Source organism: Solea solea, chromosome 11, assembly GCF_958295425.1.
Source record: "Solea solea chromosome 11, fSolSol10.1, whole genome shotgun sequence".
In the NCBI taxonomy this organism is placed as follows: Eukaryota; Metazoa; Chordata; class Actinopteri; order Pleuronectiformes; family Soleidae; genus Solea; species Solea solea.
In genome coordinates, this window is record NC_081144.1 from 10,826,932 (window position 1) to 10,843,182 (window position 16,251).

General features: G+C 40.2%; 1 protein-coding gene across 1 annotated transcript; it reads left to right on the forward strand.

Annotated features, from left to right (window-relative positions):
- Positions 1–694: 694 nt before the first annotated feature.
- On the forward strand, positions 695–14,870 carry trim101 (tripartite motif containing 101). The gene is made up of 12 exons (XM_058643808.1): positions 695–1,584; positions 2,205–2,414; positions 4,850–5,028; positions 5,114–5,288; positions 5,977–6,072; positions 6,160–6,237; positions 6,494–6,649; positions 6,942–6,964; positions 7,168–7,292; positions 8,546–9,009; positions 11,722–11,851; positions 13,861–14,870. Exons 1-11 carry the CDS (start codon positions 1,561–1,563, stop codon positions 11,806–11,808), a joined length of 1,617 nt encoding a protein of 538 aa, XP_058499791.1. The 5' UTR covers positions 695–1,560; the 3' UTR covers positions 11,809–11,851; positions 13,861–14,870.
- The last annotated feature ends 1,381 nt before the right edge of the window (positions 14,871–16,251 follow it).

Genomic DNA, 16,251 nt, shown 5'->3' on the forward strand with positions numbered 1-16,251 from the left:
GTTTGAACTGATCACCCTGGATGAATTTTAAATCAATTTTAAAATGGACGTGGATGTAGGTGCTCTAATTGCGTTTTAATTGGTGACCTGTTTGTGTTGATTTCTGCATTGTCTGTTTTTATGATGCAACTTTTAAGTATACTGATGCTGCGGTCCTATATATATATAAATATAAATATATAAATATAAATATGTAAATATAAATATATATATATATATATATATATATATATATATATATATATGATGTTACAGACATGACTGCAAATGAGTCATTACATGATCATTTGCCATTTTTAAAAAAATGGGACCCCACATAAAATGCTTGGGGAATCCTGAAATAGAGTATTTATAAATGCTCAATGGTGGTCACCACAGTCAGACAGAGTGGTTTATACTGTGAAGTTCTGTGTGTGTGTGTGTGTGTGTAACATTAGAAGGAGCACAGCTCAGTGTGGTCTTAATCTGACCGCATACCAGCCTCTGCCTGATATGGTGTGTGCCTGTGTGTGTGTGTGTGTGTGTGTGTGTTCTTGTATTTGTCTTCTCTTAAGGACCCTTTCTGACATAAACACTGACCTTGTCAGGACCACTAGTCCTCATTGAGACCAAATCATGGTCCTAATGAGGCAAAACCTAATATTTGTGGAACTGGATAAGTTTAGGGCTAAGATTTGAAGAGTTTTGGGTCAGGGATAACATTTTGTTGAAGCTGTCCTAAAGGAGTTTCCTAAGACGAATAGTTGTGCAAATCTCCCTCTCTCACACACACTCTCTACCTCTCTCTCTCTCTGTGTTGGGATCATTTCTGAGGCACTGAAAATTGACACGCAACCCCCCCATGTCCTCCTCCTCCGTGTGTCCCCTTTCTTTCTCTCCCACTGCTGTGGACGGTGAAGACGCTGCAAACATCAAACCAAATTCAGTGCTTGTGTGTGGAGGAAAAAAGAGGAATGGAGTGATTGCTGCAGGAAGGGAGGGAGGAAGACAAAGAGTGTGAGGAGGAAGGATAGACTGCCTCCATGTCCCTTAAGTGAGTCTGCGTTCAGTGTCACAAGAGCTGAAGACTCCTTGATTTCTCCTTTTGGGATTGACACTGTATTTCTTCAGCGGACTGACCTCGTGTTTGACCCTCAACATTGGGATGTTTTATCTGTCATTTTTCCTCCTAAGATGCTGGATATTAAAAGCCTCTGCAGGGCAACAAGTGGCTCTCACTGGAGCTTTGCTTACTGCTGACAGCTGATGTAGAGTCGGGTATTTCCAGCACTGACACTTCACACTGCAGTGTCACTCTCTGTGCTCTGTACAGTGTCATGCAAAACATACCCGACACTTGCTCAACACTCGGGGAAATACAAATAAAACTGCAACTCTGTGAAGTTCACCTGTGAAGGAGCACAAGTACTGACAGACTGAAAGAGATTTCATGAACTTCACCCACACTTTTGTTGTTGATTCGCTCACAGCTGCAGAATTTTGAGCCTGGATTTCCAAACGAGGCAAATAAACAAACAAACATTGGATGGAAGAAGCTCAGTGACAACAGACTAAAAGCAGATGGAGAGGAAATTAAGTACTCAGGTAAATTGTTGTTTTTTAACTGTATTTAAATGTATTTCTTCTATATTCTTGTAATTCTTTAAATTTTAATTCTTTCTTTCATAGGGTAGTTTAGTAGTTTAGTTTATTTTCTTATTATCTTTAATTGTGTATGGTCTTATTTTTTACCATTTTAGTTGTGTATTTTGATGTTTTATCATATGACAGCCTGCTGTGTTTTGTCTTGTTTTGAAATTTTCAGTAAACATGATTTTAGATTTTACAATTTCCAGGCAGCCCTGGGCTCCAAATAACTCTTTTAATGTAGGATAAATGTTTTTGAGTATGTGTTTAGCTGTAATTGAGAGGCTGTTAGTGTGTTGTGACTGGGATGTTTTTCCCAAAACTGACCCACTGCAAACCCCTGCAGAATTGGCAAACATCAAAGAAAACATCCTAAGTCAGAATTAATAAAGAATGTATTAATGTTAGTAAGATGTATTTAGATAATTTTAATATATCTATTTTTCATTTGATACAGTGGTGTAGCTTTGAAAACATGCAAAACATTAAAGCTACTTAATAGGAAAAATCGTAAAGTGGGTTTACGACATTGTGAAAACAATGTGGTTCTGCCTGTCATTGACTTGTGGTGTGAACAGGAGGAGGTGAAGTTTGGTGGAGCAGCCATGTCCCTGCCCACAGACCTGAGCTACCTTCAGGACAGTGGGGGAGCTGATCGAGAGGCGGCGCTGGCGACGCTGGAGAAACAGCTGATCTGTCCAATCTGCCTGGAGCTGTTCAACAAGCCTGTGGTCATCCTTCCCTGTCAACACAATCTGTGCAGGAAGTGTGCCAACGAGCTCTACCAGGTGTGTGTGTGTGTGTGTTTGTGTTTTATGACCTTTTCTGGCATAAAAATTGATCTTGTTAGGATCAGTAGTCCTCAGGTTGACCAAAATCTGGTCCTAATGAAGAAGAACCTTAAGTTAGGCCTGTAGTTATGGTTAGAGTAAGTCTCCAGGAAATGAATGTAAGTCAAAGTAACGTTCACTGAAGACATGGAAACTAAACGGTGTGTGTGTGTGTCTGTGTCTGTGTGTGTGCTGGATTATCAGTGTCTAAAATGGGATGTGTGGATGTTTAACTGATTCGATCACTGACATGAAATTCCACTGACCTATATTTACTGCTATTGTCCAGACTGTGTGAGTATCTTTGTATAGTTGGGAGGACACATTTGTTCCTGGCACAAATAATTTATTTAGCGTTGGACTTATATTTAACTTGGGATAAAAGGGTTAGTGTGTTAAGTTTAGAGTAAGGGGATTTTTTTTTTTTACAACGTAATATTGCAATGTTTGTTTGCAATAAATGAGAAAATTAACTGATTTAAATTGCTCCGCTTAAACTAACTTTAAAAATTTACAGACACATTTAATGCAAACCTTCCAGAATACCTTAAATAGGAGAGACATTCTGTATGATGCATACTTTAACCTTTGTTACTTAAGTACATTTTACCAGAGAAAAAAAACATTGTTCCTCCCACAGTCCAAAAACATGCAGAGGTTGATTGGACACTCTAAATTGACTGTAGGTGTGAGTGTGAGAGTAAATGATTGTTTGTCTCCATGTGATGGACTGGCGACCTGTCCAGAGTGTACCCCGCCTTTCACCCTATGTCAGCTGGGATTGGCACCAGCAACCCTGCAACCCTCAGGTGGAGGACAAAGCAGTAGATGATGGATTTCCAAAACTGTAAATACCATGCGTGTTAATCAGGCTTTCACGTACGACTCTAGAAAACGTCGCAACACAATCTCCGATAATATTTCATAGCATTCATCTGCAGAGACTGATGACAACACAGACCTTTCCACACAGAACAGAAAACAAGTGTGTGGATATACGTTTCTTCATATGTGCTTTTACATGTGTGTGGTATGTGATATGGGAACCTAATAGACTCCGTGCTGCTCGTGTTCTGTTCTTTTGACCTTTGGCGTTCAGAGAACAGCACTGTGAAACACACTCACACATACTTGTCTGCAATAAAAATATTTAGTTCTAAGCTGATCACGCACTGTGACCCTGCACTATATCTCTGCAAAGCATAACACACTCCCCCAGCAGCCACAGGAGCTGTTTTAATTGTTTCCATTTCATTTTATGTCAAGTGTTTGTGACTTGTTTTGAAATGTGGTGAAGGTGGAGCAAGTCACATCCATGACAGACATTACACGACTCCTTCAGGTGTCCCATAGACAAACGTCAGCACATTTGATAGCAGTGTGGTCATATTATGTTGTTGTTTTGTGAGTTGCATTTTTGATCAAAACATTTCTTTGGCTGGGCCGAGTAACTTCCCAGAAGCTCCACGTGTTTTGCTTGTAAAACCACGGCAACAGCATGACTTGATGCTGCCTCGTGTTTAATGCCAATCATGTGCCAGTGATGTTGAAACCTGTTTTCATTGACTGTGTAATACACCTCATTACAACCACACTGATCATGTGCAGAACTCATAGAACTAATAAAATATCCATCTATCTATCCATCCATCCACCCTGCAGCTGGTAACAATTATTCATGACCTTTTTTAGGCCTTTTTGGAGGAAACTAGATCATTTTATTTGTTGTTTTTTTTAAGTTGCAGGAGCCATTTGCCAATTGGAAGTTTATAACTGATTAAAAAACGTCTAAACCAGAACACACTCTAAAACAGGTCTCTCTGAGTCTTCAGTGTTTGTCTGTGCCTTCCCAGCTGGGATCCCTCAGTCAGGCCCAGCAGCAGCTGAGGCTTATTAAAGCCACTATTTTGGGATGTTTCCCCCTTTAACCCTCCACATGTCTCATCTGCTCATTAGTTCCTTTCTTCACTTGTGTATATGTCTCTCTGCTCTCAATTCTCTAATCGTTTTTCCCCTCTGTACTTGTTTTTTTGCCGTTGTGGTTGTTTTTTAACCCAGTATCATAGCATTTTGGGAAATAGTCACATATATTCAAGAAGAGAATTGATGCCGCTCATAAACTCTGAGCTTTAAAAACATTTTGAGGCCCAAGGTCATGGTATAAAATGGTGGGTTGGTGTTAATGTGTGATGACGTTACTTTACCCAAATACAGACAAATAAAAGTACAGGTTTTCAGTTTAAACGCTTCACAATGGACAAGGACAAAATGATGTTATAAAGGGTGTTGAAAGGCAGCGGCAGACACACTCAGTTGATGTTCAGCTTCAACAATCCATTTTATGTCACAGTTTCTAACAGTTTCTTGTTGTTGTTGTTGTTGCTTTGGCCCAGCCCTCACTATTCCAGGCTCGGACCACCATGATGGTGAGCAGTGGTCGTTTCCGATGTCCGTCCTGCAGACATGAAGTGGTGCTGGATCGCCACGGCGTCTACGGCCTTCAGCGAAACCTGCTGGTGGAGAACATCATTGACATCTACAAACAGGAAGTCAGCAGCAGTAACAATGCGAGGTGAAATGAGACACAACTGGACTCACATGAGTTCTGCAGTTTGTGGTTCAGGTGTTTTAGTTGCTTCGTCCATTTCTCCCTCCAGCCCCCTCCCTCTTCCTCCACCTCCTGCTCATCTGACGTGTTCAGACCATGAAGGCGAGAAGGTGAACATCTACTGTATCACCTGTCAGGTTCCCACCTGTTCTCTCTGTAAAGTGTTCGGGGCTCATCAGTCCTGTCAGGTGGCTCCACTGACAGACATCTACCAGCAGCAGAAGGTATTTTTTGTTCATATCTATACACACATTTAGAAGTCACATCTTTGTATTGGCACATTCATTTTCCTGTTGTGCACAGATGCAAGATGTGTACTAACCCAAACCCTAATTGATGGAATGCACATTAAACAGAGCTCCAGTAACCCAATCCCATCATGCAAAACTCGGAATCAAAACAACACCATTTTGGCAGGAAGCCATGCTGTTTGAATCCATAAATATACTATATACTGTATAACTGTCAGCATATATACTAGGCAGTATGTCATTAAAGATGGTGCATATCTGTTGTAAAGCAAGCAAACAGGAGAGCCAAATATTCTGCTTTTGAAGTGATGTTTTTCACATCAGGAATAGAATCCAGTGCTCACTAACTTCAATATCTTGTTTCTTTTATATGCTGTTTTTGCAGCTTCAAAGCTTTCTGCAGAGTAGGATGAGGGAAATTGAATCAGAAAGTTGGAAAGTCGACATTTGAATACTACAGGTCTGTAATATAAGGTCTGAGATAGGTTCTTTGATATATTGCTCGATCTCTGTGGTTTTAAGTGTGCAGGTTGAAACTGGCACTGGCAACATGGCGGTATAAATAAACACGATGTCACGTGATGTTTGGACCTCTATGGCTCTGTAAAACCCTATGTTCATTGAAAATTCAAGTTCATTTGTTTTTGTTTTTGTTTCTCAGGATGCGTTGAACAAAGAAGTTAGTTCTGTGGCGGCAAACAACGATAAAATCCAAACTTTGATCAACGAGCTGGAGGAGACCATCAAAAAAATAGAGGTGTGTGTGTGAGAGAGAGAGAGAGTACTTGTTTACTGAGTGGTGTCAGTGCTAATGCTCTTCATTGTCCTCCACTGTCCTCACCAGGAGAACTCCAAGTCTCAGAAACAGAGTGTGTGTGATCAGTTCAACCACATGATGTCTATCCTGGGAGAGAGACACAAGGTGAGGTTTGGTTCTTCTCTGCAACTAAACTTCTGATTTGCCAGCTGATCAGACATACACTAAGTACATTGCAGCAGCAGTAGTGACAGCATTAACGTTGACATTTTTCACAGTTTTCTGACATTTTGAGAACCAAACAAGTAAATATAAATAATAAAAAATAAAATAATAATTCATCCATCCATCTGTTAGTATAAATTCTGCATTATAAAGTACAAGCGGTAATCTTACTTGTTTTTGCATCATCACCTTGAAGGTGATGGCCCAGCAGATCACCGCTGAGCAGGAGGAGAAGACAGGTCACACTCAGGCCTTGATGCGTTGTTATGGAGACAGTGTGGAGACCAATGCAAAATTGATGGAGAAAGCAGTAAGCAGCATGGAGGAGTTAGACATGGCTGATTTGATCCAGGTGGGTTTTAGCTATAGTCGGCATGTTTGGAAGTTGCAATGCATTTATTTTAAATATAAAATATGAAACAAGCACATTTATATCAGTTAATAAAAACATGCGTTAGAGAAGTTGCATCATGTGTAGTGTAGTATCCAATCAAATATTTTGTATTTTGTTGGCTCCAGCTTCCATATTTCTTTGTTGGTGTGTGTGTGTGTGTGTGTGTGTGTGTGTGTGTGTGTGCAAGTAATATATAGTGTCTAAATCTGTCTCTCCTCTCTTTTCCCTTTGTCCTTCCTCCTCCTTTCAGAATTCTGGGGAGCTCATCAAAAAGTGAGTGTTTTCTTTGTGGTATAAAAAAACCCTATTTTTTTGTAATTAATTCTTCATGCACAAGACATTTTTGTAGACCCCAGAGCAAAAATGATTTATAAAAATTTAACTATTTCTGCATCCCTTCCTCATCATCGCCACTATCTCTCTTATTTTCCTCCTTTTCCTCATGTTCATCATTACTCTCTGTGCTTCGGCCTCAGAGTGACTGCTGCGACCAGCTCCTGCCCGACTGAAAAGCTGAATCCAGGTTATGAGAATCTGGGTCCCTACGTATTTAATTTCAGCAGACAGGAGAGAGCTCTGAAGAGCATTGACTTTCCTAAAGGTAAGAAAGGGAGACACACAGTGGGAAATCACTGAGGGAGTTTATTTAGTTTCAAATGAATCTGCATTAATATCAATGACAATAACACTACTTGTAAAACAAAAAAGGAGAAAGAAAGTTTCATGAATTAAATGCTTGGTGTGTTCATAACGACTGAACCGTTAACTGCAAGGAGCAGGAGTGCAGATGAAATACTCACCAGGTAATCTTATCTCTTGAGTTTTTATTTCAGCTCTGGAATGAGTCAGACCCATAAATAGGTGATCACTGCAGGAGTGAAGAGCCAGTGAGGGAAGTTCATCTCCACTCATATACACAAAGAAATAATCAAAATATTACATGAAAAAGGCTTTTACTAATCCGTGCCAATGACCTCTCACAGAATCTCATACTTTTTTTAAACTGTATCACAGTCTGAACATAATCATTTTACATCCTCCACATGAGGGTTGCAGGAGGTTGGAGCCAATTCCAGCTCACATACTGTAGGTGGAAAGGCAAAATACAACCTGGACCAGTCTGCAGGTTTTTGGACTGTGTGAGAAAGCCTGAGTACACATAGAGAAGCCATGCACACACACAGAAAGGCCCTCGGTTGAACCGGGCTCTGAACCAGTGATCTCCATGCAGTGAGGCTAATAATTCACCTCAGATCTCATTTTGTTTCCATTGATTATTCGTTGAGTGTTTTCTGCCCGTTTCTGATTTGTGACTCATTTAACGTTTATTCTCTCATCTGGGTCTGAGATTCATTGTTCCAGCACTGATGCAAAGTGCTGGTGAGGACTAAAAGGTCTGTAATATTGTAAGGTCTTAGTAAAGAGATTATTTATGTAGTCAATTATTAGTATTTTTTGCCATATAAATACAATTTAATTGATCTGTGGTTGGTCATTACCACATTTGCTGCAAGGCTGCAACTTTCATTATTTCCCACATAATATTGAAAACAACTGTTGGTCCCATTTAACACAGATTTTTAATTTAATCTTTTTTGATATGTTTAAATGTGGGATTAACTTAATACCAGGCATGAGAAAGCCACTTTTGTCTGCTCAGATGTAACATGAAAATCTGTCACCAGACAACAAGAAAACAAGATAGTAAGAAACTCAGAAAGTCACATGGAACTCACTTGACAATGGTTTGAATGTAACAGATATCTGTTTGTATTTAATTAAACGGTACACACTGCATCTTTAAACATCATTTGCAGAAAAAAAAAGCATGCAGATTTTGTTGTCTCTCTTCAGTTGTGGAGGAGGTTTCTGAAGAACCAGAACCAGTGGAATCAGAGCCAGAACCCTCTGCCCACAACACTGAACCAGAGCGCCACCAGGAAAGCTCCACGCACAACCTGGGATCTGAAGCAGAACCTGTTACAGAGACAATCCCAGCAGTGGTATCACCACCGGAGGAACCACCTCCAGCCCAGAGTCCACCTGCTCCACAACTCCTCAGAGACTCTGTGGACCCTGCAGGGGCAGGTCTGCAGCCACAGACCGAAGGAGCAGACGTGAACGATGAAGAATCAGATCAGATTGCGGAGGATGACAAGGACAAGGACGAGGATGTGGAGGAGGACGAGGAGGAGGAGGAGGAGGAGGAGGAGGAGGAGGAGCAGGAGAGAAACGATTTGGCAGATGGATGTGACGTTCCGTACCCTGTCAAAGAGGCAAACATTTGTGAACAGCAGGAGGGAATGAGCACCCAACAGGTAGAGTACACAGCACACACCTGCTCTGCAGAAAATTATCATCTGAAGTATTTATTTACCCTCCTCACTGTTCAAGAAATCTCAATAATGAAGAAGAGAAATGACACACACTTAACTTTGAATGGGTTAGAGTTACAGTTAAAAGAAACATTATTAGAGGGTGTTGACTGGTGATGAAAAAAAGGTTTTTCTTTCTTTCTGGTAAAAGGTTATAATATGCAAAGATGTGAAAAATGGGAAGGGGTATACTGTACTTTCTGAATGCAGTTTACAGTATAAAGACTGTAGGATATTTCCCACCTTCATTTTCTTTATTCATATTGGACGTTCGTGTTTTTTTGACAGGAAAAGTCATTTATTTCATCTGATGCATTAACTGTTACATGTTTAAAAACGACTTCCTCTTCAGCTGTCTGTCCTTCAGATTCTCAGAGATTGCTCTTTTCTTTTTCTCAAGCAAGATGTTTAAAGGATCACCCAGCCCGTTAACTACCATCTATCTGTGCAGTTATCACATCAGAACAGAATAAGATAATGAAATTCTGTGAGTGATTTCACAGAGAGAATCTAGACACGGGGAAAGGCATGGAATAAGAATACTATAAATTGAAATAAATAAAAGTCATTCAATAAATATGCCTCCTCGTAAAATGCGACTTTGCCAGTTTTCCTCACTGCAAACATTCCCAAGGCCCAAAGAGGAATGTCTTTATAAGCTGACCTAAATAAAAATCCAACAAAAGAGTAAAACTCAATCAGTTTGGATTGTGAAAATTGTAAGTAATAGTTAATGGGCTGAAACAAGGTAAAAACAAAAAAGCTCTAAATGCCCCTTTATCTGTCTTCCTTCATGTATCAGTGTGTGGGGGGAGGGGCAGAAAGTGGAGCGATTGATTGGACGGCACAGGGACAGACAGAAGAGAAACTTGATGTGGGTGAAGAAGGACAAATCCAGCTGAAGGAGGAAACAGCTCCCATGTTTTACCCCAGCTGGTACAAACGCGGGGCAGTGGCGGAGGTAAAACTGGAGGTCAGGACCCAGACTGAGGCACATGATGCAGTGTTTGACCTCCAGGTCCAACCACCACTGGGTCAGAATGTCCAGCCCCTGTCTGAATCCCAGACTCAGATGCGGGACCAGGACTTGTCTTATCCTAACCACCTCCCACTCTCCACTCAACCTCACACCCAGCCAATATGTTTTCCTCTCCCTGAAGCTCTGCACCACACAGAGAACCAATCCCCAAATCTGCCTCTTCTTTGTGAATCCCAGCCTCAACCCTATGAGATTCCTGACAACAGTGCATTTATATCTATTCCCCAAGTGCAGCAAACAGCAGGAGATGGGCATGCAATAGAAAAGGGAGACATGCAGGACCAGATGTGCCACTCTGGCACTGTGGAAGGTAGTTTTGGTCTTGGAGATGGTAGTTTAGACGTTTCTTCTGGTAATAATGACACTACATTGTCCATACTGCCAGAGGAGACTAGTTTAGATATAGATAAGGGCAAATCAGAGCTCAGAGGTACAAGTGTGGAGCATCCAGAGGAGAAAGCGGAGCTTGAAGAAGACAGTTTAGGTCTTAACGTTGCTTCAGGGCTGAAAGAAAAGGGGTTGGGAGATGAAGTGAAAGTATTTGAAGAAGGAAGTGAGGTGCCGAGGAAGGATTTCTCTGAGTTAGAATGGGACATTGCTGCTAAGACAGAGGAGAGCTCTAAAGTGAAAAACGAAACCCTCGGCGAAGGAGTGCATCACAGTGGGGAGAGTATGAATAACACGATAGAAAACTCAGGTGCAGAGTTTGAGCTCAGTAGTTCAGTGTTTGCAGAAAATGAACATGAGGACGAGGAGAATAACAAAGAAACTGGAGACTTTAAAGCCAGAATGGAAGCGCGTGTTGCTGAGAGTAAAGAGAAAATAACCCCCCGCGTTTTCCTCCAGGTCAGTGCCACACGTCCGATTCTATCATCATCATCACCATCATCGTCGTTGCTGCAATCGCCGACCAGGCTCTTGCACTATTCACCCATCTGTTGATGTGTCCACACATCCACAAACTTGGCTGTTTTCTGTCCATGTCGCTTCTCGCACCTTGGCTGCCACCACTTCTGTCTTCCAGGTGTCTAATTTAAAAACTTATTTAGTTTCGATGAAGATCTGCCTCTGGATCTTCTTCTGAATCTCACCCAGTAAACAATATTCTTCAGAACATTGTGGGAGAATTAAAATACACAACTAAATACAACCACTGCAACAGATTGATTACCGTCTCTCACATTATTATATTGTTAGTGTGGGATGTTATAGCTGCTCAGGAAACAGCTGATCATACTTTATAAAAAAATTCTGGGTTAGGCCAGTGTTTCCCAACCACAATATTTTGGACTTTCTTTCCAATTTTAGTGTTTCGTGCAGAGGAAACAAACTCTTTATATGAGGAAACCAACTGACATACAGATGTCACAGGAGCTGCACAAATATCTAACCACAAACTCATCATTTAGAGTTAGATGAAGTAATAAACATCACATTAGACAGACAGACCATCACTTGTCCTTCACTGGAGCACCATCTCTTCCTTCACTTCAGAATGTTTCATCAATCATCATCCTTTCCTTCATGATCATCTCCGCTAATTTCTTTCTGCCGCCTCTCCTCCATGTTTACCATCTCCCCCCTCTCTCTGTTTCCATCCCTCCACCTTTCTCCAGGCTGTCACTTTGTTCTTCTACCTGTTGGCCTTCCTGGTCATCCTGCAGAGGGTGTGGGCTTACATCGGCTGCTTCATTTGCACCTAACACCAGCAGGATACACCTCCATCCTCACTGCTGCACAGCTCAGGTACACATGCATGCCTGCTCCACCAGAGGGTGCTCTTTAAGGCTAAGATTTTCTTTTAGGACAAACGTCTCGAAAGGCAGACAGGGTGAACACAGGCATTATTGGCCAGTTTGATGTTACTCATTTCAGGTGAAATTTCAAATTTTCAGCATCTCTATTTTATCAGTGATGTATCAGCTTCTTCCTCAGACTATAGTGAAACATACAAAGTTGTCATCTTAAATGCCCACAATCCATGCTGAGCAACTCATATTAGCTGTATGAGTACATCAATTCAGATGAAATATAAATTAATGTATAAGAAGGTGTGTATGTATTTAAAATAATATGTAATCAAAATATCCTTTATATTATTGATAACTAACTTGTGACGTGTCATGTAAGTTGATGAAGCATTAATTGTGGGCATTTAATAGTTAATAGTCTGAGGAAGAGCCTGCTGTGCTCGAAACATCACTGGCAATAAGAATCCTTTGGTGGATGTGAGTGTTTACATTCCTTTTTACAGTTTTGAAATTTATTAAAAGGAGGTGCCCTTTTAATTTTCGCCCCTGCCCTTCAAAATGTCTGTGCATGCCACTGCTAAACAGAATAAGTGGAAGATAATGAATGCTGGATGTATGAATTAATTGAATGAATAAATCTAAACTACTAGTCTTAGCCTAATGCCACTACTGTGGGTGTGTGTGTGTGTGTGTGTATAGTAATATATATAGTATATACTATATACTATATGACTACTACTACTAAATGAGAAAAGAGCCCACTTTCTGGGACTCTGGGGGCTCCATACTGACCCTCATAAAACAGGAAGGACAAAACACTTTATTTTAAAATATGCATCTGTATTTCAGTATGAAAGTGGATGGTTGTTTGTCTCTGTGTGACCCTGTGATGGACTGGAGACCTGCCCAAAGTGTTTTTTTGTGTGTGTTTTGTCTCTGCTGACACCTTGTGATGAAACTGTGTAATTACAATTCAGAATAAGGCAAAGGCCAAAGTCAGTCAAGTCTTTATATTTCAACAGCTTTATTTTCATCCATCCATCTTCTAACACTTCATCCTCCACATGAGGATTGCTAGGGCTTAATTTTATTATATAAAATGATTTTGCTACACTACACTAGCTTTATGATGAGCGCTGCCTGCATGTCCATGGAAACTATGTAAATACATGCACTGTGATTCTGCTTTTACCTGCATCTTCTCATATTGTTGCATAATATGAAGAGCTATATTGGAAATGTAAACACATTTAATTTCTGAGAGGGCCACATGGCAGAGTAGTGGCTAGCACTGTTTTATAGAGAAAAGACCCAGATTCGCAACTCTGTCCAGCGGAGGGCCTCTCTGCAGGGAGTTTGCATGATCTAACCATGTATGCATGGGTCCCACAATCCAAAAAACATGTAAAGGTTAACTGGACACTCAGGTGTGAATGTGAGGTTGTTTGTCTCTGTGTGTTTGACTCCAGCAGCCCTGCGACCCTCACGTGGAGGATAAAGTGGTAAACAATGAATGAATGATATTTTGAGCAATTTCTTGTGAAAAAATATTATTTTCAGTTCAGTCAGAGAAGCGAGACCCCCAATCTGAGAGTTTTCTTTTTCTTTTCTTGTTGTCTCATGTCTAGTAGTTTTCTGTCACTTTGTGGTTGTTTCACATCTCTTTGTCATCATGTTACAGTTGTTTTGTCCCTTTACTTTGTTATATTCAGTGTCTTGTGTTTGATTTCCATTTCTTTGTGGTCGTTTTTTTGTTTGTTTTTTAGGTAGTTTTGTTCCGCTATTAACTTTTAGCCTTTTTTTTTGCAGTTTTGACAGGCTTCTGCAGCCACTTCATACAGATGCTGTGGCCCAGGGCCCTTCAACCCTAATCCTGAGAAACAGTTATACTCTCATATCAATCAGCCAGTAGCAAAATTAACCTCTTTACCTATATATTTATCCCTGTTGTCAGTGAGTTGTGGACATTCATTTAACATTATCTGCTGTGTCTCTTTGCTTCAGTCAGAGACTGAGACTAGGTGCACCCCCCTCTCTTCCTCCTCCTCTTCTTCATCCTCCTTCCACCCCAATGAGGCTCCTCATCGACCCAGATTCTGCTTCTCCTGGTTAAACCCCCTCAACAAGAAGTAGAGGAAAGAGAGTCGAGCCGGGAGATGAAGTTTTGCCGACGTCATGAAGAGGCATTTCAGTTTTTAGTGAGCCCAGTGTTGCTCTGAGACTGAAAACATATACTTGGATAAATCTCTCTGTGAGTTTCTGTTCTTTTATCATCACAGGTTTGATCTAAATATTTGTCCAGTATAAAATACATGAGCACATCTATGTTGTGTGGGCAAAATGGAAGAATTTAGCAGTTTCTTTAGCAGAATAGAAATGCTAAAGTGGAGGAGACGTAATAATTTTTATAGTATAGAACTTGTAACAACAGTATTGCAAACAGTGCAAATAAAAAAGTAAAATGAAGCAGCAAGTTTTGTGCAATATTAGCAATAGTAAAAGTAAAATAATGAGTTTTACATACAGAGGCAGCAATAGAGTACAGTTGGTTCTGTGCTGACCAGAATGTGTTATTTTCTGCAGCATTTTAACATCAAGAATAATAATTTTCTTAATATTTTACTAAGTAATATCAACAATCTTGTTGTGATTGACTGTGAGAAACAATAACTTGTATCTATTTAGAAATAAGCACAAGAAATTATTTCAATCAGAGGCGATTAAATGTCGGTAAACAGCATTTTATTGCTGATGTGTTCCACAGTCACAGTCAGTCACATCAGAAAAGAGATTTTTGAAACAGTGAGAAGCAGTTTGAAGTGGTGATGTTGGACAACAGATTTATGGCATGCTTTGTTACCACAAATGCTTTTCTTTTCCCTTTTACTGAAAGATCTGTTTACACTGCAGGAGCTCTCTGTGTGTGAGAGAGAGATAAAGCACTTTTTATGTGATGCAGGGCACAGTCAGTGATTTTATTTGATATATCATTAGATTAAATAAATTTGACTGAAGTCACTGAAGTGTTTGTGTTTAATTTGAGAATAAAACCACGTAGAAAAAACACAGAAGAAACATTGTTACCTACTAATTAAAATATGAATAGATAAATGTAAAGCTCAACTGAAATTTAAAGCAAATCTCAAGGGTCTCTCAAGGTGTCGCCGATGAACCCTCTGGAGGTGTCGTTGGGTTGTCTTTGAAACACTAGGGAAGGAGGGTGCCCACCTGATGACCCAGATGAAGCCAAAACAAAAACAATACCCCTCGCCATGACCACTCATGGATTAGAAGCTATTGAATGCCATCACCATTCTCACTCAACAACAGCCATCCAAGGATATGCAAAGGCCAAAGGATTGTATCACAAACTGAACTTATGTAACCTGAGTAACTGACCAAACTGTCCAGAGTTTCGGCAGCCACCACAGACACTCTCTCCTAGTCATCAGTCTGGCACATGGAAGGTCCAGGAGCTGCTGAGTGTTGACTTGGGTCGGACTAATAGTCTTTCATTCATTAATTATCTGACTGACATTGACAGAAACATTTGAATTCTTTCACTATGTATACTTCTTTGAGTCTGCCACTCCCAGTAACCTGTCCGTCCCTGCCAGTCTTCTTTGTTCCCCATTTACTTCCAAATATTAAACATACCGATTGTTTGTTGTTTCTCTTGATTCTTTCATCTGTGAATTGCCAACAACCTCCTCCTCCTTTGACCCCTAATGGTTCAAAGGTCCAGTGTGTACATTTTAGGTGAAATTGAAGATACATTTTTTTCTTTTCTATTATATGTGTAGAACCATTTGATTGTTTGAATGATTGTTTTTCCCCAGAAATGAGCCTTTTATATTTATATCAGGAGCTGTGTTCGCTCCATGGAGGCCGCCATTTTTGACCACCATGTTTTCACAAAAGCCCATGACAGAAAAACGAAACATTTTTGACAAGTGAAGGCCACATTCCCAAAACACTTGGAAGGGAAGGACAATTTCACCAATAAATGCGGCTATATTTTGCACACTGTACCTTTAAAGCTGAAAACAAACCACGACACCTGTGTCTCTGTGACATCACTTCAGCACGCCGGAATCTGTGAGCGGTGAGTAACGTCAATGTCACTCCTTCAAAATAAAAACACGACATAGACCATGTTTTACTTTTAGGGTCCAAATCACACAAAGAACAATTCATTAAAAGTAGTTTGTCACTTCTAAAATAATTAATATTTGTTTTATTTTCTGTAGAGTTTAACAACTTTAAAAGGGAAATTAACGTTAACAAATGTAATTGAATCGCTACCCTGATAGTGTTGAAAATGTAAACACGCATATGTTTGTTATTGTTAACTTCTAAGCACTTGTTTGTCGTAAGATAGCGTAACTGAAGCCT

Coding starts and splice junctions, on each gene's coding strand:
- trim101 (XM_058643808.1), top strand. CDS start 1,561: ATGGAGAGGAAATTAAGTACTCAG. Junction 2,415..4,849: donor GTGCCAACGAGCTCTACCAG/GTGTGTGTGTGT, acceptor GCTTTGGCCCAG/CCCTCACTATTCCAGGCTCG. Junction 7,293..8,545: donor GAGCATTGACTTTCCTAAAG/GTAAGAAAGGGA, acceptor GTCTCTCTTCAG/TTGTGGAGGAGGTTTCTGAA.